The sequence below is a fragment of the Pectinophora gossypiella genome, chromosome 4 (assembly GCF_024362695.1).
Source record: "Pectinophora gossypiella chromosome 4, ilPecGoss1.1, whole genome shotgun sequence".
Lineage (NCBI taxonomy): Eukaryota > Metazoa > Arthropoda > Insecta > Lepidoptera > Gelechiidae > Pectinophora > Pectinophora gossypiella.
The window spans coordinates 11,626,031-11,649,853 of record NC_065407.1 but is presented as its reverse complement, the minus strand read 5'-3'; the positions used below and the strand labels follow the sequence as shown (position 1 = coordinate 11,649,853).

Here is a 23,823-nt window from a genome sequence, read left to right as displayed (position 1 = left end):
CTGAAACATCTCTTCCACGAAGGCCGTTAATCCTATGACGCACTTTTAAAACAACCCGAAGGTTTATGACCAATAGATGTTATTGGAAACTTATAAAAATAGAGTATAATATTCGTCTTATAGACTGTAAAACTCGTGTGTTTTCTATTACTCAGAATCCTCTTAGAATATGATGTAACATATCGTAAAACGAAAGGTTATTTTTATGAAGTCAACGATATATATATTAGATAGTATAGATATTTTCTTGTATCCAAACTCGAGGAATAACTGAGATGTCCTATTACTTATAAGCCGCGAACAATTTTTACGCAATACGCTTAAGCATTAAGAAATAAAGCAAACACTAAGTATAAGTCATTCGGCGAATTTTATTGAGCACTAAAACTAAAAGGGTGGCTGTTACGACATTGATCATGCGTTGACCTCGATGGACTTATGCAAGCGAATAGCCATTTACGTTACCACGCCGAACCCATGGTTCGTAGAATCGATCCAAGCCCTAAATAGAGACATATGCTCGTCCATATACCTAGAAAAGGTGCGGGAGCTTATCGTTAATATCGTATTAGGATGCCGGGTTCCACTTCAAACCACTTAGCAGCGAGTGCTTCTAGAAACTTCACCAATATACCTATCCTCATAACCATAAAATCCAATCAAAATTTCATGGCCAGACCGGAAGACCAAAATGTAAAGTTAATATTCTTCCAATTCACGTCAATTTTATATTTAAAAGCGAATATCTATTACTAATCACAATGGGTATCTTCAATGAAGGATTATTGATGAGGCGGCAAATATTTACTAAGGCCCGAGGTTAGCAAACAACAATACATCAAGTCGGCAGATCGAGAGTTCGATGCTTTCAGTAAACGAGTGTTGTATTAATTATTGCTCCTGCTGAATATTCCAGCATTTACTTACTCAAGTAATATTTGTCATTTTGATCTCAGATTTTTTTAGTCAACAATTATGGGAACAAAACTTTGTCTAGACGTTCAAGGGTAACGCGAGAGTATGAATGAGAAATCAATGTAGCTCGGTTCTGAGAACCATTTCCGACGTTTCAGGCAAAGATTTATCGTCGTGCTCTTTGTATAGAGCCATATTTCCAACTTCGTAATGAATCTTTGATTCTCGTAAAACCTTTGATTAACTTGCATAATTGCTACGCTTATTCTAAGCTTACTTTATCAAGAAAAGCCATTTAAAACTAACTATTAGGTGGAAGCAATCAACTAATAACTACTGCGAACGGAAACGAGTTACAGCGACTTGGAAAAGTAATTCGAAGACCGTATTCCTTACCCCTTTCTGTTCCAATGCGGGCAGAAATAAATAAGTTTACATTAAAAAGAACTTGGAATCCAAATCCATTAATGGGCGTGTTTCCTAATTAAATCAGTGTTCCCCAGTTCCGTGTCTGTCTACGCTATTGTTCATTTCGCACAAAATAAACCCAACAAACCCTTGACAATATTATTCGTGAACAAATAAACAGAGTCCACAAAAAGATACGTACGTGTTCCGTACGAAAGTGTTGACTTACATAATTTATTAGGAAAGGCATATCAAACAGGGACAGACGAGCCTTAAACTCTCTTTATTCATTTATTTATTAATTAACAACTTGCTAAACTTACAGAACAGCATGTTTATGTAAATTATGAATGTGTATTTTGAGTGAAATAGAGCTGTTGTAAAGAGTTTTGATCATTACAATCAGCATGTGTTCAATCCTATCTCTGCTGAACGTAAGTTACACTACAACTGTTCGTCTCTTAGCTGTTTTGCTATTTTATTTTTCGTAACGAGAAAACGGTTTAGGTACACGACGTTTGTGCTATCGTGGCCACTAAGAACACGTTTTCTCCTTATCGTTTCTCCAAGATGTTGCGCCAAACGTGACCTACTCAACTACTCATTGCAACCACAGCATGCTAATCCTTTGATTTATTTTAGATTTCGATTTGATCTATAAGAAAACATTAGCGAATTTCTAGTCTACGAGTAGAACAGTGAACACCAGAGGAAAAAAACCCATTGTGCATAAAAGCAATTCCATTTCAACACATAAACCATCCCTATCCAAAAGACGTCTGTTGCAGCTTAGGTCTGCAGTAAAGTTCTAGTTCTTTTGGGACATGTCGAGAAATAAATCTTTCTCTTACTATTTGCATGGTAGCAAATGGAACGCCGTCTCTAATAAATTCATCTCCCTTCCCCTATCTTCACAAAACGAAAATCGTCTGTGGTTATCTTAAACTGATTGTGATATCTACATACTACACCACAATGTAAATAAACTCAGCATGAATTATTCCAAGCACTTCTTTTTTTATAAGAAATATTTGCCTGTATTTGTGTTGAATTGGGACATTTCCCAAATCTGTCGTAAAAACCGCAACATTGCGTCCTTTTCAAAACCATGATGAACCATCCCAGGTATTGAACTTCTCTACAAAACGGTTCAGTATATGCATCTTAGGATTTCACTTCAAAGCGGTTGCAAGTTGTCATATGATAATGTGCAGCTTTGTCCGTCCCTCTCGGGATTACCCGCATGAATGTATGAATGGGTATATTTTATATTACTCCTTATTTTATAACACATTTGCCGCATCTCCAAGACGTCGTTTATAAACAACGCATCAATCATGGCTGCTGCTCTTACGGACGTCAGTCTTCAAGACTTGTGTTTATGGCAGCTGCGGAAGTCTGTCAACAAGCAACGCTGATGCTTCCTTGCCGAAGCATTTGGATTGTGCAAACGCTTTGAACCTATGCAGGTCGTTAGCGATATCAAGGAGTATTCTCGGAACCATTACTGACTCACTCTTATAGATTAAGTACTAATATCACATCAACAATTCTGAAGTTTATTTTTTAATGTATATAGAGCAACAACAAACATGCGAGACTACACTGACACAACAACATCTTCTAGAGAAACAAATATTTTATCTATACTATAGAGGAGATATACGATGCCGCCGCTTAGTCTGGAGTTGTAAAATGAAGCTAAGGTTAATCTGCTAATAAAATTCATTGTCAACCCCGTTTCCATGCATTCGGGGAACAACATTTAGGGAACTACATATAATTTCTAAAGTACTATTCTAATGTTAACACTTGCAAAGATTTTAAAAGGAATTTGAAACCTTCGTGGACTGGACCTACGCTTCCACCACATTTTACAATTATTTTTTTTGTTTTCATAGCCAATTTTGTGCCCCAGGGCACACGCTTTTTTTCAGGCATCTCTATTCTGAGCCTATTATCATTTCAGTTGGCAGGTATCTGGTGCCTCCTCGAACATTCTATAGTACTAAGATAGAGTGCGCATTTTACTTGCCACTGGGAACACTTTTCTCAGGTCACTGTGTAGCTCAGACACGTCAACCCCTCGAACGATGGCTCCAAGTCTTTTCAAAGTGTCCAGAAAAAAATAAACAGTCCACACAACGCTCGAAGGTGCTGCTAAACCTAGCATACTAACGCCACACCAGCTCATCGATAGCTAGGAGAAATGATGATAATCACTTACCACAGTGAGCACTTTTCTCAGGTCGTTGTGTAGCGCAGACACGTCAACCCCTCGACCGGCGTCTCCAAGTCTTCTCAAGGTGTCTGCCAAAGGGCCTGACAACGCTCGAAGCTGCTGCCAAGACCTGGCGTACTGACGCCGCACCAGCTCGATGATAGTGGAAGTCAGAGCTAACCCGATCAATATGTATAACGTACACAACAACATGTACTTTGGTCTTTCTGAAAAGAGAAGGCTTGTTGCAATTAACTTTAAATAGCATATCAGCAGTGCACGTCATAAGTATTTCAATATTGTAATGCTGCAATGGTAAAGAAATTATGGATGTTGTTTCGGATTTATTTTTTTGTAAGTATTAGTCATTCTGAGAAACTGAATAAGCACGAAAGGATATTACGCTACGTTATCCCAAAATATCCCCAAATAACTACGCCCTACATATTAGTAGACTCACACCATAGTAATGAGGGACGTTCCACACTGTATAGGTCCCGGCAAACTTCTTGAGCATCGACCTTGACTGCGCACAACCGAATTTTAGATCTCTTTGGTGGTGCGGTACGAGGCGCGGGGGCGAGTGAGTCCCACATCGACCGGCTATTGGTAGATCAGTCGATACTTCCCCCGCGCACTCTTGTCCTCGTCCCTTTGACTCCCGAATACACTTGCGTGCAGTGAAACTGTCACGTTTTTGTTATTGGTCTTTTGTTAGTTTTTTCTGTTATTGCTCATTTGTTTAAGTTTAAGAATTAGTTACTAGCACGAGGTCTATGTCTACAGATCCAAAACCTAGCACTAGCTCTGGTATTGCTGGTTTCAACCTCATGGAAGGAATATTATACTTACCTGACGATTATTTTTTTATTAAATATAACAATATAATATAAGTTTTAATAAACTTATAATAATAATAATAATAATTAATATAAGTTTTAATATAAGTTTAGTTTTATTTATATAATTAAATAATATAATAATTGTTTTTTTTAATAAGTTAAGAAAATAATCAAAAGTTCATTTTTTTTTGCACGGAAGTGTACGTGCGCGAACTTTCCCCCACTACGACACTCGATGCTCAAGAAGTTTGCCGGGAGTTATAGCTGGGTGTAATAACAACAACGACGATAAAAGATGCATACGTCTGTTATTCATGAAATTAGAAGATTAAACGAAGGTCACGTTGTACATTATTATATTGTACAATATTTTTCTTGAGAAACGTGTCCTGGAAAGTCCCTCATTGTTTCTAAAGTATAATCATTATGATCTTTAAAATAATCATTTGTTTATATTTTTACTAGTAATGTTTTTGTTTTTCTTTATTATGCTTTTTTTACAAGCACAGCCTCCGTGGTCTAGTGGTTAGAGCGTTAGGCTCACGATCTGGAGGTCCGGGTTCGATTCCCGATGGGAACATTGTCGAAATCACTTTGTGAGACTGTCCTTTGTTTGGTAAGGACTTTTCAGGCTTGAATCACCTAATTGTCCGAAAAAGTAAGATGATTCCGTGCTTCGGAGGGCACGTTAAGCCGTTGGTCCCGGCTATTAGCCGTAAAAGACCTCCACCAACCCGCAATGGAGCAGCGTGGTGGAGTATGCTCCATACCCCCTCTGGTTGATTGAGGGGAGGCCTGTGCCCAGCAGTGGGACGTATATAGGCAGTTTATGTATGCTTTTTTTAACTTTTTTAGGTTAAGTTATGTTTATTTTAATCTGTGTAAGTATCAACATTCAAATTCAAAAATATCTTTGTTCAGTATTCAGAATCGTCATTTTTACATAACGAACATCTCATCCGCCTGAAACTACTACAGTTTCTCACTACCTGTATAGCCGAGGAAAAGAAGCTGCAAGAAAAACTTCGACACAGTGCCCTTAAACAATATATTGGTGAACGAAAATCTGTGTACCTAGGTATATTTTTTGACTTAACTTTATGTCATGAATAAATCTCATTGTTTCGTTTTATTATTATTACAAGATTATATATATAGTTCTTTAACGCACTTCAATAACATACTTGGTACAAGATCACCGAACCCAATGGTGGTCATAGTGATGAAGCAGAAGTAGAAGCCATCGTAGAAGGTCCAGTCGTCTTCCCACATTTTGAACAGACCGGCACCAGCTGACAGGTACAGGAATAGGAACCCCACAGCCCAAAGGGCATACAATGATCGCTGCCCGGCGGGATTCGCGTCTGTTACTTTACTACAGCACCCTAAAACAATACATGAAAATAAATATATTTGTTCTTTAGATAAATAAAAAGATTTTTTACAAAATGTTGGAAAAAAGACATCAGCTCGTGCAGCGTGGTTTATGCAATATCGCGCGTTGCGACAACCTACTTCAGAGTCAACCAATAGACACAGTGAATGTTGTCTACGTAGATAAATGCAATATGTTATCTATACTAATATTATAAAGCTGAAGAGTTTGTTTGTTTGTTTGTTTGTTTGAACGCGCTAATCTCCGAAACTACTGGTGCGATTTGAATAATTCTTTTTTTGTTGGATAGTCCATTTATCGAGGAAGGCTATAGGCTAAATAACATTACGCTATGACCAATAGGAGGAAAGACAGAGCGGTAAATGTGTAAAAAACGGGGAAAATTATTCATTTTTGAAGGCTTTCTTTGCGTGCGCTGCGAAAACGGTTCAAGATACACAAAAAATATGTATGAAAGAATTATTCCTCTATACATGATCTAAAAAAAAGTCCGCGACGGCATATGTCTATCTTTTAAGGTTTAGTCACAATGACCGTTTTTATGGTACCAAATTTGGTCGAAATAATTTGTTTAAGTTGTATCAACATAATAATATTAATCTTTATTCAAATATAAATATAAATATGTTGTTGGTTAAGAGTACTTCATTGTGAATAAAATTGTCTTTGACATAGCTTAATTTCAACAAAAAACTTTAAAGATTACAATGATAAATAACTCCGAAACAAAACCAACTCGCTCTCTGCGCTCACTGCGCTGGCCGGCGCGGCGGGAGAGAGGCTGGTTGCTTCTTCACGTCGCGGGCGAAGCCCGCGACGGGGAGACGCCCTCGGGGCTATGCCCCCTTGGCGTGGTCGCACTCGCCGCCCGCGAAGGCGGGCGTGGCACGGGGGTGGGACACGGCGGGCGAGATCGCCCCTCCGTGAGCCCGATGGTGTGTCAGTCCGTGGAGCCGCTAGCGAGGTCGAGCCCACCGGGTGATTCCCCGTTGGGGGAGGCCCAGTGAGCGCCCGTCAGCTAGCGGTGGTGTCAGGTCCGGTGAGCTGCTCCGTTGCCGGGGCAGCTGGTGTCGAGTCGGCTGGAGGGGGGGAGAGGACTGCGTCAACTCATCCCCCGGGGGGTGGCCACGATCCTAACTACTCGACGGGGAGTAGTGGATGTGGGCAGCCCCTGTCCAGTCCGGTAGTTGTGGTCAGTGCCCACCGGTGATTTGGCCCAGCAGTGAAGCCAGGCCTCCCACGATGATGGGCACTGGGTCAGTCCTAGAGCGGATGGCGGCTAGGATGTTGTGGAGCAGCTGTATAGTCTGCTCCAGCACTTCCAGCTTCTCGCTGGAGGGAGCTGGGGGTGCCTCCGCTCGGGGCCTCGCCTTCTTCCCCTTGGGAGGGGCGGCGGCTGCTGTTTCTGACATAGAGGGCTGCGGCGGGACGGGTTCCACGGCGATGGGCTCGGCGGTGGTGGTGGCAGTAGGGGCAGGGGTAGCCCTTTTACGGGCGCGCCTCTGCCTTTGCGGTTTGGGCCCGTTTGGGCCGTTCGCCGCGGCCATGAGCGAGCTCCTCGCTGTCGGTTCGCTGCTCGGGTCCACAATGGAGGTCGCAGGTGCAGCTCTTCTTGCACTGGTCAAGGGCGCGGTGCCTGCCCTTGTGTTGCGCAACTCGCGCGACTTCACAGGGCAAGAAGGGCTGTTGGCAGGGTGTGCACCTCCGCAGTTGCAGCACGTGGCCGGAACCTCCCGGGGTCGCTGGCAGTCCTTCGCTGCGTGGCTTTCGCCACAGCGAACGCAGGCCGCCGGGCGGTGGCAGTTGTGGCTACTGTGCCGAAACTGCTGGCAGCGATGACATTGAGGAGCTCCTTTACGTCCCCTCCATGCTTCAATTTTAACTCCGGGCATGCAGAGAAGCTCGGTGGTGTCATATATGGCTTGGAAGCCGAGTGTCCGCCTGATCTCCACAAAGAAGATACCGCCCACCCTGCCTTGGATGGGACGGATATACTGGGGGTCGAAGCCGCGGTTGCGCAGCTCCTCCTCCAGTTCGGCGACGTTGGTGTCAGCAGGCAGGCCCTTGATGGCCAGCTTCAAGGCGCGCTCCGCCGGGGGGGCGTAGGCGAACCACGAGAGTCCCGTCGCTTTCTCCAGGCCGGCAAGGTAGCGCTGGTAAAGCCGGAACTCTTCGTGGGTCTTCGCCATAAAACGGACGCCCTTCCCGTATGGGCGCGCGTTCGGGACATGGCCGAGCACCTCCCGCAGCTTGCGGAAGTGGTGCGGCCAGTCGGGCAGCTGGTCCACCACGATGGGTGGTATCTTCTTGCTCGCTGGGGCGAGCGGCGGCTGAAGGCGGACGGGCTTCGGCGACGGTGTGGGCGTCGTCCGGAGGGACGGGCGCGGAGGCGCGTGCGGCGGCGAGTCCGGATTCGTGTTTAGCACCGCCGCGTATGAGCGCGGCGGTGTTGTCTCCGTGTCCGGCCTGGACATAGAGGGCGGCGAAAGGGGGTTGGTGGGCGCGAAAGAGAAAGTGCGCGGCGGCGATGTCTCCATGTCCAGTGAGGGCATGGAGAGTGCGACGGGCGGCGTGGTCCTCGCGCTGGGTTTCGGTGGAGGCCGCTCTGGCGGCGTCGTTGCCCTCTTCTTTTCCGCGGCTCCTGTTCCCGGAAGTCGAGGCAGGGGCAGCGGGAAGGGGGACTGCCGTAGGTCTGCGCCGGTGAGGCGCGGTGGAGGCGGTGGTGCGTGGGCGGCGATGGGCGTCGTGACGGCGCGAGTGCGCACAAATGTGCGCGCCCTGCGCTTCGTTACTCCGGCTGACGGGGGAGCCATCCTTGCCTGCTCACCCCGTTTGTTTGGGCGCGATGGTGGTGTTGCGTTGTCCACTTGCGCGAGACCGAGCGGTCCGCTAGGCAGCGCACACGCTATCACTCCCTCCCCGGTGAGACCCGCTGGTGGGAGGCCGGGGGTGGATAGGAGTGACAACGGTGTTACCTATTGGACCTGCGGATTCTGGAGGGTATTTTGAGATAAAAACACCCCCCCCAGCTTCTTTGCGTCAGGCAGCAGTGTGTCGGTAGACGTAGAAATTTAAGGTCTCCGTGCGCGTGCGGTTGGACAAGCGATCAGTGTGCCGTATCGGCTAAATGCGAATGGCGGCTGGTGGCTGGCCGGGAGAGAGGCGGTGCTTGCGGGCAAGCCGGGAGGGGGGTGCAGCTCTACGAGATACCATGCCGCGCGGCTCACTCGCGCGGTCGGCTCCCTACTGAACGGTTGAATACAGCGCTAATTTGTTTATGCGATATAATTATCATCGTAATATTACTTTTTAAACACAGTTTCATTTTGAGGTTGTTTTCTATATAGTAGGTACTTTATTTGTTTTAGGATAGTATTTAGTGACACAATAATAACACTTTTTTGTTTTCATGTAGATTATTAATTAATAAGTATGTGTTTTTTAAAAGTATAGTATCGTTTGTTTTAAAAATAGTATTCAGTTTCTAATATTTTTTTGTGGTACATAATACCTGTAGGTACCTAAATAGGTATCGCCTACTTAATTATTCTTATTAGATTAGGGTTTAGTTTAACGTATTTAGTTTCTATTTTTTTTTTCGCTTTAGGTAAAACCTGTAAATAGGTGTGGTCTACCTATTTATTCTCATTAGATTAGGGCTAAGTTTAAGTATAAAGTTTGTTAACTTATTTTCATTTTACGGATTTTCTTTTGACATAATCGTTAAAAATAAAAACAATTAGGTTCCTAATTATTAATCTTACGTTTCTTTTTTTTACGAGTTACGCTTTAGTTAAGTTTTCATTTTCTACGTTCTTTCTTCATCACTATAATGCCGAGAAAAAGAACTCAGCTTTCTCGGCAGACTGCTACTGCAGAGCGGCTGCGAGTTTTGCGCAGCAATGAAACTGAGGATGAAAATATGCACAGGTTGGCTACACAACGAGCAATTACTGAACAAAACCTTGCAAGGGAATCAAGCGTTGAACGTTCGCAGCGTTTAGCGTCACAAAATTTCCGTGGACCTTTGAGAAAAGTTTTACAAGACGTCAGTCTAATAATCTGGGACGAATGTACCATGATACATAGAGCTCACGTAGAAGCTCTAGACAGAACTCTCCGAGATATTAGAAACTGTGATAAAATCATGGGTGGGATTACGGTTATGTTTGCTGGGGACTTTCGCCAAACCTTACCGGTAATAGTAAGGGGAACCAGAGCAGACATTGTGAAGGCTTGCCTTAAAAGTTCTCCATTATGGAAATTTGTAAATATTTTAAAATTATCTACAAATATGAGAGCACATTTGGGGGGAGGTAGTATAACTTTCCCGTCAAAATTACTTTCTGTAGGAGGCGGGAAAATACCTCATTCTAATAATAAAATTGAAATTGATTGCGATTTAGGAGTAAAAGTGGGTAACATCGAGGAATTAATAACTAAGGTATACCCTGACATCAGCCAAATAGAAAACAAGGACCACCAATGGATGTGTCAAAGAGCAATATTGGCGGCAAGAAATAGTAACGTTGACGAAATAAATGATATAATTTTAAGTAAACTCCCAGGAGATATTGTAACCTACACATCCATTGATACCGTGATGGATCAAGAAGATGTAGTTAATTACCCACAGGAGTTCCTCAATTCCTTGAACCCAAGCGGCCTTCCCCCACATTCTCTTAATTTAAAAATAGGTGCCCCAATCATTTTACTAAGAAATCTCAAACCACCAAATTTATGCAACGGGACCCGACTTCAAGTAAAATTTCTGCGCAATAACGTCATCGTTGCAATAGTTTTGACTGGTCCAGCAGTTGGTCAAACAGTCCTCATACCCCGCATCCCAATGATACCCAACGACTTACCTTTCAATTTTAAAAGAATACGATTTCCGATTAAATTATCCTTCGCAGTCACAATAAATAAATCACAGGGGCAGACATTCAAACACGTGGGGATCGATTTACGCCAAGACTGTTTTTCGCACGGCCAGTTATACGTCGCCTTATCAAGATCAGGTTGTGGCGAAAATCAATATATTCTTCTGCCACAAGACAATAAAACAAAAAATGTAGTATATGCAGAAGTTCTATAATAATTTAATTTACTTAAAAAATTGTACAGATATAAATAGTTTGGAACTCGAAAAAAAAACATAGGTTTTATCCTGAAAATTCTGCGGAAACTCGACCATTCCGAAAATCCCGCAAGAACGGGAACTATGTGGGAAAAACCAAAAATCTGCCGGAAGTCACTATTCCACGCGGACGAAGTCGCGGGCAAAAGCTAGTTAAGTATAAAAGGAACGTCGTACACAAATTTAGTCGAAACCTGCATATTACGCGCGTTGCGTAAACCTTTGCCGTAGGAGCTGGTAGAGTAATTTATTATGAAAATGAACATGACTAATTTCTTGCTGAAATACATTCAAGCTTTTCCCCGGAGCAGCCTGTTTATCTAAATGGCTGGTATTTTAGCATGTCTTCTTAGTGCTTGCTTATATTACAAAAGTAAACTGTGTTCAAAAATGACAACATTAAAATGTTGTTCTAACGCCTTCGGTCTTGACACTGATAATCACAATTTTTAATCAGTAATTCATTTTCTTCTTTTATTTACGTCATTAGATTTTATATAAGTAATCCACAAAATATAAACTTACTGGGCATTTCAGGCAAATGCTTGGCAATAACAGAGACGACAGTCGCGAAGACCCTGCCCAGGTCTGCTATGACTGTGAGCGTTAAGGGTATTCCAACTAAGGCGTAGGCGATGCAGAACAACCTGCCCCAAAACGTCTCCGGAACGATGTTCCCGTAACCTGAAAACAAGATTATTGTTAAATATTTACATAACTTCTTGTTGCGTTTTCTTGATGTTCTAAAAATATAAAAACTTTCATTATTGCCGGCGGTAATATTTATAATAATACTGGGAGAGCGCTCAGTATATTTTCTTGAAATTTGAGGCAAATAGGAAGAATGTCTGTAAGATATAAAACCGCAGTTATAATTCAATCGTTGAAACGCTGATGTTGCTTTTATTCAGCTATCCTTAACACTTAACTTAAAACACTCGTCATTAATATGCATGACTATGCGTTTCTAAACGATTTGTCTTCGACCAAGTGGAATATGCACTAAGTATGCTTACATGGCCTTACACACCTATAGTGGTGAGCACTGTCGAGGAGAAGAACACAGCTTGCAGTATGCTCCACTTCTCTTCGGCTGCTGGGAAGTTCAAATCTATTTCTAAGGAGAGACCACTTGAAGACGCCTGTTCTAGGACCTGTCATAAAAAGAAGATAGAGGATAACAAATCAAAATCTGTAGTAATGCTGCAATACACGAAAAGGCTAGATAAGAGATAGACAGACAGATAGGTACAGATACAAAACACGTTTGTAATTCATTGGCAAAACCACAAGACACCAGACGACAACATTGTTGAAAATAAACATCATAAGCTCATGAGTATATTCATAATTGGGCCATTTAAAGGTACATACATAGCAAGATGAACTTATTTCCCACATTTCACCGAGCTTCCATTCAGACGAACGTGATCGGTGCGGAGTCGTAACGCCGTCTATAATGGTTGAGTCATCTATGTCAGTGAACATTTCAGTTAAGATAAATTACTTAATATTCCATTGGTGCAAGTCCAATACTCGGGAACGAACCGACGTCGAAAATATACAAGCTATTTTTAAAGATCATAATTATCATACTGACTGTTAAGAAAATAATACCAAACATAACATAACATTAACAGGAACTTGCGTCCCACTACTACACAGGCCTCCCCTCAATCAACCGGAGCATGTATCATGGTGTATGTATCATACTCCACCACGCTGTTCCACTGCGAGTTAACGAGTTGGTGACGGCGAAAATAATATCTACTTAAGTACTTATAAAAGAAAAAAGTTTAGACTACGTACCCTTTCATAAACAGCTAAGTGATCGCTGAGTGATTTTTGCAATGTTTGTTCATCAGTGATGTTAGCGTTTTGCTCGGAGACGAAGCGGATAAGGTTCCATCTCTCGGTGAGGAGCCGATCTCGATGAAACTCTTGCTTCGCCAACTCTGCAGGGTACTCCAACGCTTGGAAGACCTGCATGGAATAAACCAACATGAATTCACGTAGAAGAGGGAAATAATGTTGTAAGTAGGTTACACACTATAGACACTGGTTGCTTGAGAGTTTGTATGAGGTACGAATTTCTGAGTAAACGTAAGGGTTAGCGCAGACTAAGAGCATCGAAGAGGCGAACACTTTCTGAAAACATTGAATAATTAAGTATAACTTTATTAACATTATCATAACTCCGTGATAGCCCTGTTCGGAGAACGCGTGACTTAATCGTAGCGTTCGAATCCCGGTTTGGGCTCAAAACCGAGCTAAATTCGACTTTATGAGTAGATAAATAATTGATAATGACGTGTTTTCCAGGATTTGCGCCCGGTTAATCTCGCCCCATATTACATGGGAGTTAAACATAGCTGGCGAGGAATAAATTTAATATTACTTACTATTCAACTCTGCCTACAAGCGTGATGCTATATAAAATATCATTTTAGGTTTTTTCAGTTTAGGTTAAGTCTGCTTTTATATCTTCCGATGCTTGCCGCGATTCAGTTTCAGTCGTGCAAGCGCCTGCTGTACGTACAGCCATGAGCAATATAATGTACCCACTTTAGCACTCTGTCGCACTAACATATTTGACATTTAGTGAGACTTACAGTTCAATTTGTCAAAAAAGTTAATGTGACATGGTACCAAAGTGTAAACATATTAGTGCTCGTGACCGTACACACCGTCCTGCACCTACCGTTGAGCAGATGTGCTTGCATCTCAACCGACATCCACAACCACTGTTTCACTGACTCTTTCTTCTCCTGCTCTTCCGGATTATCCAGAACCTATTCTATACGTTTTATCACACGGTCATTTTTATCTAAGCTCATGCACTTATTGTAAAACTTTATATGTATAGGTACGTAGTTTCATGCCCACGCGTATTTTGTTATGTTTATAAATATTTTTTTTGTAAGTACTTATATATTTCTTTTTTTCCTGCGTTGGTTCATTATTGAACGAATGTCAAACATATCATATTTCTGCACGTGCCCAAAGAATATATAAACACTAACGCGTCTTTTCTCGACAACTTTTTTCTGTAACTTTTCCAAATATTCTCAACATTATGAACAAGTTTCACCACACCAAGCATTTTAATTTCTGTACTATTATACTACAGTAAATAAGTACAATACACCAGCGACATCAAGAAGACTGCTCACATCGCGCATTTTCCAAAACATGGAAGATCTAACATTTTCTCTTCACTGCATGTAATGTAAATTACTTTATAACCTTGCTAATGTTTCGTGTTCTTATTATTAAAGAATAGTTATGGACTGTCATAAAACATTTAAGTACCCAACTAATCGTAAAGATATTTATAGTATTTTGAAAGAATTCTGTTTGGAAGACATGAGATTTTTACTAGAATTTTTAGGTACCTAAAAATCAATACTTATGGTGGCAAACCGAGCAAAAGGACATCATAGGCTAACGTTACAATAGATGTATAAGCATTGCATAGGGATGTTTAATAACCCACTAGAATGTAAGGTTAAGTTTCAGGTTATAATAGTGGTTTATTATACATAGCGATAGAAGACGACTTTCGGAAAAAGATTAGAAATATTCCGATGCATTATTCGTTATACGTGTAACAATAAAAGTAACACAACATATTTACAAAATAATATTTATCTTCTTTTACCGCAGTTGTAATATAGGTAACAGCCCGTGTTGCTCTATGGTCCCAAAATAATGTTAAATTAAATATCTATGTTTTATTGCTTATGAAACTACAAAGTTGAAAGAATGTTAATAATAATATACGTCCATTCTTTGATTCAAAGTATACAATTACAATTACTCATTATACATATTTTCTATGAACACTTTAGAAATTTCTAAATTCCTCTTCATATTCACAAACTGGGGAGGTTTTAAGCATGACGTCACCGCGTTCAGTGAATCCTTCTCCCACCCCGAGGTCTTTCACTATTGGTACGTGTGGAGCTTCAATTTTCTGATGAAATATGCTACCCCAGTCGATGTCTCCGAACCATTCATGGCTTTTGATATCATATACGCCCGACTTTAAGGACCCATACCGTTTGGTTGGATCCACATTCAGCAAGCGCTTTACCAACTGCTTGCATATACCGGACATAGTATCAGGTGCCTTAAAACGACCTAATAAAATCTTATCATAAAGCTTTGCAGGCTCGTGGTGACAAAACGGAGCGTAACCAGAGACCATCTCGAAGATGAGTACTCCGAACGACCACCAGTCCACAGAATAAGAGTATCCTTTCGACATGATTATCTCCGGAGCCAAATATTGCGGCGTCCCGCATAAAGTCCACGTCCTGCTCTTGATCACTTTGGCGAAACCGTAGTCACCGATTTTTACATACCCGTTTTTATCAATAAATATATTTTCAGGTTTGATGTCTCTGTGTATGATACAACAGTGATGGAGGTATTCTAGCCCCAGAACCACCTGGGCTGCATAAAACTGTGCCAGATATTCAGAGAAGCCTCCGAATTTTTTTATTAAAGTGTAAAGCTCCCCGCCTGGTATAAACGGTAATATAAAATATAAGTAAACATTATCTTTGCAAACAGAGTCACAATTCATTACAAATGGAAAATTGACACATTGTAGTATTTTCTTTTCATTATGTAAATGTTTAACGGCCTTTTTTTTCACAACTTCTCCCTTGTCCACTGCTTTCATGGCGTGCACCTGCAGCGTATCTTTATCCCGAACTAGAAACACGGCAGCGAATGCGCCCAACCCTACCGTTTTTATTCTATCGTAATCTGTGACTTGCTTCCTAGTGCTAAAAGCTTCTTCATTAGAATACTTTTCATAGAATTCGAATTTATAAGAGTCTAACAGGCGCTTATGAGTTTGTTGTGCTTGGTGGCTATATTTCTTCCGATTGTGATGATCGTCTCCACTTTCAAGTGTCATAATCAAATTCCATCAAATCCATATCGCTAAAATATATCATATACATAAAAAAATGGCACATTAAAATAGTAATAAGTAAACATTAAAATAAAACGTCTGTTGTGTTGAGTCTGTCATTTTCGTGACAATCCGTGCAGAAAAGTTTTTTTTTTGTTTATTTTGTCGGTACAAAACAGGCAACGAAACATAGGCCATACAACCAATTCACATTCTTGCTCTTATAAATAGTTTTCATTGCAGTTTTCACAATATAATCTGGGGGCACGGCACTGCCCCCGACCAATCGAGCAAAAACACCCTACCCTTCTTGAAGCCATTCATGGCATTTTCAACTCCGCGGTCGCCAGACCTTAGTTATTTTATAAAAGCTGAAACTTGGGTGAAGCATTATCTGCGCATAGTCCCCAACCTAGGCAGCAAAGATGAGCAATAGCTACTTAGCATGAAATTTAAATTATCGTGTTGGCAGTTAACAGGTACGACAATTTGTGAAAAAGTCACCCAGCGGGAAAAAAATTGAGACTATCGGGTGATGCCTCTGAACATTTTTAACTATGACACCAAAACTCTATAACCATTGCTATGTTATTACTATTACTATTACTATTAACCTATTTAGATTTTAAAATCTCACTTTGGTATACGTTGTAGAATTTTTTGGTGTCATACTAAAATTGCCTGAATTGGGAACAATGCACACACAAAGTAGCTTTTAAAAAATGACGAAGGTCTGGCAACCGCTGGTTCTTAGACTAATGTTGTGAAATGAAACAATTTACTAAGTGAATTTCACTTTAGCACAAAAATAGTGTTTTGTAGCTTTCTTATTTGTATTTCTGGCATTAAGCCTGAGTTAAATGTGAAAACATTGACGTTACTTAATTGGTTGTCTTTACGCTGTTGAAGTGTTGGCTGTAAATATATAAGGACCTCACAGACAATATGACACAAACTATAAACAGGTAATTATAATGCGCAGTATATAATTACTGCTCAAAAACGTAGTTGCGTTACCGAAACTTGGGGCGTAAATTCACCCAATAATAATTGTATTAAGATTCATAAGCACAATAAATTAAAATAAACTTTTATTAGGTACACTTTACGATATTCACTTATTACAATCATCGTTTATTGCAACAAAAAAGGAAAACAAACATTATACAACATAAAGTTTATCCCTCTTTACAAGTTAGGCACAGAAACGCGGTGCAATTAATGTGTTCAATGACTTAAATCATAAAATTATACTAAAAGTAAAAGTATAATAAAAATAAATTCAAAATTCAAGAAACTCGCTCTCATAGAGGCATGTCGAAGCTCTTTTTAGCTTAATTTGATCCACCTCCGGGAAGTTGCTCGTGTCGCCCGGGGAGGGAACCACGGGCTTCATGGGGGGCTCGGCCCGCTGGTGCAGGATCACCTGCCACGGCACGTCATTGAACCACGCGTGACTTTTGATGTCGTAATCGCCAGTCTTTCGTGTGCCTAACCGTTTCGCTGGTTCCACTTGCAATAAACTTCGTATAAGATTCTTACAATCGTTATCAATCCCATCAGGACATTTATAATGACCAGACAAAATCTTTTCATATAATTTATTTGGATCCGAAGCAAAAAATGGGGGTGTTCCAGCGAGCATTTCGTAAATCAAGACTCCGAAAGCCCACCAGTCCACAGGAAACGAATAACCTTTGGAAAGTATGATCTCTGGTGCCAAATACTCGGGAGTGCCACATAATGTCCATGTTTTCTTTTTTACTACCTTACAAAAACCGTAATCAACCAACTTTATATAGCCTTTGTTATCTATTAAAATATTTTCTGGTTTAAGATCTCTATGAATAACCTCACAGTGATGCAAATATTCTAAGGCTAAACATATTTGCGATGCATAAAATTTCGACAGTGAATCTGAAAAACTTCCATATTTCTGTATGTAGGTAAACATCTCCCCTCCAGCAACAAAAGGTAATATAAAATATAAGTAAACGTTGTCTTTAAAGGCTGCATCTAACGTAATAACGAATGGAAATTGGATACACTGAAGAATTTTCTTTTCTAACAACAGATGTTTAACGTGTTTCCTTTCTACGACAACGGCTTTCTCAACTGCTTTCATAGCGTGGTAAGTGAACGCCGCTTTATCTCTTACTAAGAATACCTCTCCGTAGGCTCCGCTCCCAATGCCTTTAATTTGATCGTAGTCTTCAACTTTTTTCTCAAAAGTTGGTGGACAATTGTATTTTTGTTGAAATTCTGCTTTTAGCATATCCAAGTATCGTGTGTGATCTTGATGATTCTGCTGAGTGTAGTTAGAATTCTTAGCCATTCAAATATCCCATTTAAAAAGTGTGATCAAACAATAAAATCACCTGAGAAATATAAATAAAAGTATAAAAATCATTGTTTAGATAGTCATTATCTCGATTACCGTGTAAATCAAGTTATAAATGACAACTGTGACATTGATGTCATCCCTATGTCTAATCATAATGTCAAACGTAGGTAAACAACGCTTACCAACGAGGCGCAATATTTCAGATTCTATTGCATACTTATTTACTTACATACAATTATTTTTTTTTCCTTATATATTTGACCTCAACTAAGCAAGGAGAACGTAGTACCTACCGAAGATTTTTAATTCATTCTGATATTTTTATATATTGCACATTGACCTCTATTAGTACTTGTATCATCCTTGCATTGATGTATAATATGCACAGACATTTAATACTATACGGTTAGGAGGAGCAAACTTAACATACATTATGGACTTATCATGGCAAAAGACATGCAGCAAAGACGTCATACAGATACATCAGGACATAGCATCAGCATGGACTGAACTCAAGGTCGATATTTTTTGATGAGAGCTACAATGTCCGAGCTGCATACTTTACAATAAAACAGGGAAAGAAATGTTAAATAATACAACTTAAATTATTAAATAAAAATGTTATTGTCGGATGCAATATGGGGGGAGAAAAGAACATAATTATGTTACAGCCTGTATCGTGAGGATGCAACAATTGTTACAACATATCCATGTGTGTGTGATATAATTACGTTTGGTCTGCTGCTTCTTAGTACTAAATGTTGACTAAATGTCTGTGATAATAATGAAAGGTGAGGTATTCCAAACTATTTGGTCTGATATTTCAAAAATAAGTGGTGTAGATATTTTTTTCTATTATTCGTAAAAAAACTAAAACGTAGGGATTTATATTCTCTTTGTATTCAACAGTATTCAATATCAAAAAAAAGATTCAAATGAAAAGTCATACTTTTACAAATCACATATTATATATCTTGTTGTCCTAAAGCTGCTGGAGCACTGAAAATTTAGTTAATTTACATTTCAATTACAAAAATATATTTCATTAAGTGATTTGAGAACTTTGCATGGTAACATGGCGGATGAAGGCGGTTACTCCCCGCAGAAGCAAGACCAATATTCGCAATACTTGAAGAAGTTGCGCCAAGACTTTATTGAAATCTGGAACGAGAAATCTGAAAGTAACGCCAAGCTGCAAGACTTCGAGCGTATGAGAGTTCTGGGGACCGGCGCCTTCGGCATCGTGTACCTTGTGAAACATGCTGACACCGGGAAATATTACGCAATGAAGATGCTGGAGAAGGAAAAGATTGTCAAACTGAAGCAAATTGAACACAGTTACTATGAAAAGAAAATCCTCTGTGGTCTCAATTTCCCCTTTGTTGTGTACATGAAATATTTTTTTAAAGACAATGTTTACTTGTACTACGTATTACCATTCATCGTAGGGGGTGAAATGTTCTCTCACTTGCGCAAAATGGGAAAGTTCGAAGAAAGCTCTGCCAAATTCTATGGAGCACAAGTTATTTTAGCACTAGAATATCTGCATGCTTGTGAATTAGTATACCGAGACTTGAAGCCAGAGAATATTCTTATAGATAGAACTGGTTATATAAAAATAACTGACTTTGGATTCTGCAAACTAATTCGGGGTAGAACTTGGACTTTGTGCGGCACCCCGGAGTATCTAGCCCCTGAGATCATACTCAGCAAAGGTTACGGAATGTCAGTTGACTGGTGGTCTATGGGTGTGCTGCTTTTTGAAATGAGCGCTGGTCATCCTCCATTTTTTGCCTCAGATCCGATGAGAATTTACGAAAAAATTGTGGCCGGAAAATACAGGTGCCCTGGACACTTTTCCAATGAACTTAAGGACTTGGTCGGTCATATTTTGCAAGTAGACGTGACGAGACGGTATGGAAACCTTAAAGATGGAATTTTGGACTTTAAAAATCACAAGTGGTTTAAAGAGATCGACTGGGATAGTCTTCTGAACAGTCGAGTACATCCGCCTTTCACCCCCAAAGTACGCTCTGCCGGAGACACGGCCAACTTTGACGTGTTTGACGACGAAAAAGTTAAAGAAAGCCCGGTCTGCTTGTATGAAGAAGAATTCACAGATTTTTAACAAAAAATATGCATTTACTATGAATATATGGGTAATTCGTTATTTGCCTACCAAAAGTAAGGATATAATGACATTAAGTTATGTAATATTAAGTTTATTTTTTAAGAATTATTGGTACTTAATTTCTACCCGGAAAATAACATTGATTAATTATTTCGTGGTTGGTTTTCAGTAAAATACAACATATACTAATTAAGTTCAGCGATGTTATTCTCCTTAAAATATATAGTTAAAGTTTATTTCTAATAATAAGGGTTTTATTTAAGTTTTTGTTTTCTAATTATTGGACATAAATTCCCTCTTAATTTAAATATACGGTTGGTTCTTATGCAATATGTTATGTTTATTATTTTCATGATTTTGGGTACAGGTAGCTCAATATAATCAGGTAGGTGCTACAATAGAATTAGATAAACTTACCAATCCACCGCCACCTGTGTACAGCATGAGAGCGACGAACAACCCGACGTGCGACAGCGCAGCCCTAGGGCACAGCTGGGCCCAGCGCGACTCCTTAGGGGTGCCCATCAGCGCCTCTGACTCCCATGTCACCGTCTTCACGTTCTTGCACATCTTGTCACGCGGTCCTTTCCACTTTCATGTAAAACCACATTTTACACTGTCTCTTTTATTGTCTTTGATATGTTAAACCTGTTAAACTACTTCATTATTGTCCGATTTTATTTACTTTTTCGCTGAAAGACAAGTAGTAAAGTAAGTAACGGTAAGTAAAATTATGTTTGTACGAAAGGCGATCTTATTATACATTTGCTATACCTACCTACTTAGGTAACAAATAAGTTAACTTCATATTATGTTTGATTTTCTGTTGCTAGTTGCTACTTACTATCACCTGGTTTAACATGGCATATGCATCAAGAATCACTTTAAAAGTCTTTACTCCCAATAATAGCTAAGTATATACTTGCTGCTTGCTTGCTACATTATCTATTCTATGCATCCGAAGAACGGAAACATAATATTCACAAAGTTCTATACAGGTTATCATCGAAGTTGACTAAGCCAACGAACATGATGAAGTTATGATAGGCGATAAGCCAGTATTCGATCACTACCAACAGTGGCGACAAGCTGACATCTGACCGATAGCTGCTCAACGCCACGATACATCGCTATCAACAACAGATATATCAAACTCCACGTACTTTCCAGCCGGTCTAGATATAAAAAGATTTCAGAAATAAAAAGCCGTGTTAAAAAGTGAACTGATGGCTGATTTCATTGCATACAACACTTCAGATACCATTTGCTAAAGTATAAATAAATAAATGTGTAGTTAATATACTATTTTTCCCTAAAAAAAGTAGCATGGAAAATGCTGCACCGACAAGAGCGTGGCTCTTAAATTGATGATGATGATCTGTCTATTAACAGAAGACTATTGTTACTCATGGATTTGATGGCTTATGGTTCAATCAACAGCAAATAAATTTGTTGATTGATTTTATCCATGTTGTGGTTGTACTATTATAATTACAACTTGGCAAAATTTGAAATATACTATACGAGAAGCTAAAATTCGGTGTGAAAAAAATATTTTACTAATAAAAATAAAACCATCGATAAACCAACAAAAATAGTGGAGTCAATAAAGCCGGAGCTTCCTAACTAACTTCTAATTTGCCAGGGACGGGTCAGATTGTTTTATTTTAAATGATATAAAAAACTACACCTACAAAAGAAAAAATCATCAAAATCGGATCTGTCCCTGGCAAGTTACAAGTGAAACCCTTCATTGACTCCACTAAGATTGAACAAAAATATGAAGATAAAGCTTCATCTCTCCTATGAGCTGTGAGATCAATGACTGACCTCATCAACCCAGGTGACAGGGTTAATATAGAGCTTGAGGCATGATTAAATCCCCTAAGATGTAGTTTTTAATTGTAAGTCCATGAAATATATGACCTAGAAATTGCCAAAGTACATTAAATACACTACAATAGATAGTGTATTTTCTTTCCGTTTCGTAATATTAACCGGGTTCACTCTGGATTAAACGTCTTTGGTGTAAACATTGCCTATACCGCCTTTCTTCACTGAAGAAGAAAGTATAAACCGGAGTTCCGAGTTTTGTACTCTTGTTACTAACCAAGTCATTAGTTACATGAAACCAAGGGTTACGGAAAGGGATATCTAATATTTAAAGTCACTATATCTACTGTTTTACCTCACCATTTTCCTTTTTACTTTAATATTACAGATACAGAATTGACATTTTAAAACACAATTCTTTAATCATAAAATACTTAGGTAATACAGAATTTTTAGAGTTTTGCCGCAGCCAATTATAAACTTTGCAGTATTTTACTATGCTGGCGCTTTTGGCCAATCCAATGAAGCCTAATTATATTCTGGATATTTTAAAAATAATTAAGAAAATAGTGCAGTGTTGGGTTCGATATTTAAAACACTTTAAGTACTTACAGACAACAACACAATGAAAATTGAAATATGCAATAATGGGCAATTCCTACTTTCTTTTCCATACCAAAATAGGTTTATACCTATCATGACAAAATATTATATGAAAAGTATACATAAACTCACGGCCGTAATCCCAAATGGGGTAGGCAGAGTCACAAGTAATCAAATACAACTTCCAGCCACTGTTGATACGAAGTACTACAACTGTTACCCTATAAGCAATATGCAATATATCTAGGTACAAAGTACTCAATCAAAATTAATGTTGTTGAATGAAATTGATCAAAATAAATATGGTGTCTGCAATGGCGTAGAGTTACATAAGCAAACAAGGAACGCTGAACGATGTTTAGGATCTGGATTTAGGCTAGACGTTTGGGCGGTATCCATTTAATCCCTTTTTCGACTCCGTTCTTGACGTTCGTATCACCTTTTGACAAATTGAATAAGATCAATTAAGTCAGGTAGATGAAATTGGGTATGTCCTTAGAAAAGGTTTGGTATGCTAGTACTTACGGCATGCCTGCATGTGTGAAACGATTGATGAATGTAGAAGAAGCAAGAGAAGTTTGTCAGGATTGATGCAAATGGAATTCCATACTCCGGTGGGAAATACTCGTGAGTTTATGTATAGATAATGTATATATGTAAGTCAGAGAGATGATTACATATAAAAAATTGGGGGAGCCTTACGAAGATAACCAAATTCAATAGATAATTTAGCAATTTTGATGTTAAAAAAAAGTTTTTGTAGGCCAGCAAACAGAACTGTTGTATGATTTCAAAAAGTAGACTATAAACTTTTACCTAAACTCATCAGTAATCTGCCAGATAACTATAAACTCGGAAGACTGAACACGATCAACATCGCAATCAACAGGATAATTCAGTATTCACAGTTCAAGACGAGAAGAAACTCATTTATAATTCCAATAACCGCGGATTTACGGACATGAAACAAAGTTACGAAGTTTCGTTCGATGGGCGGGTGGGCACGCGGCGTCGGACGACCATGCCGTACGGAGGTCCGAGATCGACTGAAAAGATTTCAGCA

The 23,823-nt window shown here is 39.7% G+C and overlaps 4 protein-coding genes across 9 annotated transcripts in view; 1 reads left to right on the top strand and 3 right to left on the bottom strand.

Moving 5' to 3' along the window:
* The window catches only part of LOC126366071 (TWiK family of potassium channels protein 7-like), a 31,557-nt gene extending 7,734 nt beyond the window's left edge, over positions 1–23,823 (bottom strand). Inside the window, exons 1-8 of one of the 6 annotated variants that reach the window (XM_050008986.1) lie at positions 23,577–23,817; positions 21,103–21,174; positions 20,742–21,016; positions 12,732–12,905; positions 11,953–12,076; positions 11,448–11,606; positions 5,571–5,771; positions 3,551–3,771 (exon numbers count right to left, since the gene is read on the bottom strand). In XM_050008986.1, coding sequence (XP_049864943.1) covers positions 3,551–3,771; positions 5,571–5,771; positions 11,448–11,606; positions 11,953–12,076; positions 12,732–12,905; positions 20,742–20,894 — 1,032 coding nt within the window. In that variant the 5' untranslated portion in view covers positions 20,895–21,016; positions 21,103–21,174; positions 23,577–23,817. Of the gene's footprint in view, positions 1–3,550; positions 3,772–5,570; positions 5,772–11,447; positions 11,607–11,952; positions 12,077–12,731; positions 12,906–20,741; positions 21,017–21,102; positions 21,175–23,285; positions 23,411–23,576 lie in introns of those variants that run through there. The other 5 variants (XM_050008985.1, XM_050008983.1, XM_050008987.1 and 2 more) reach the window with 5 other exon arrangements.
* LOC126366072 (cAMP-dependent protein kinase catalytic subunit alpha-like) lies at positions 14,719–16,142 on the bottom strand. Its single transcript, XM_050008990.1, has 2 exons — positions 15,486–16,142; positions 14,719–15,332 (listed from the first exon to the last, which is right to left on the bottom strand). The coding sequence occupies exons 1-2, from the start codon at positions 15,850–15,852 to the stop codon at positions 14,770–14,772; spliced, it is 930 nt and encodes a 309-aa protein (XP_049864947.1). The 5' UTR covers positions 15,853–16,142; the 3' UTR covers positions 14,719–14,769.
* On the bottom strand, positions 17,132–18,184 carry LOC126366074 (cAMP-dependent protein kinase catalytic subunit 1-like). The gene has a single exon (XM_050008992.1). The coding sequence runs from the start codon at positions 18,182–18,184 to the stop codon at positions 17,132–17,134; it is 1,053 nt and encodes a 350-aa protein (XP_049864949.1).
* LOC126366096 (cAMP-dependent protein kinase catalytic subunit alpha-like) lies at positions 19,282–20,321 on the top strand. Its single transcript, XM_050009030.1, has one exon. The coding sequence runs from the start codon at positions 19,404–19,406 to the stop codon at positions 20,319–20,321; it is 918 nt and encodes a 305-aa protein (XP_049864987.1). The 5' UTR covers positions 19,282–19,403.

Excerpts from the sequence above, each read along its gene's own strand:
- LOC126366096 (XM_050009030.1), top strand. The coding sequence starts at position 19,404 with ATGAGAGTTCTGGGGACCGGCGCCTTCGGCATCGTGTACCTTGTGAAA.
- LOC126366074 (XM_050008992.1), bottom strand. The coding sequence starts at position 18,184 with ATGGCTAAGAATTCTAACTACACTCAGCAGAATCATCAAGATCACACA.
- LOC126366072 (XM_050008990.1), bottom strand. The coding sequence starts at position 15,852 with ATGACACTTGAAAGTGGAGACGATCATCACAATCGGAAGAAATATAGC. Across the intron at positions 15,333-15,485 it reads TGACTCTGTTTGCAAAGATA|ACAGAGACATCAAACCTGAA; the intron begins ATGTTTACTTAT and ends GTTGTATCATAC.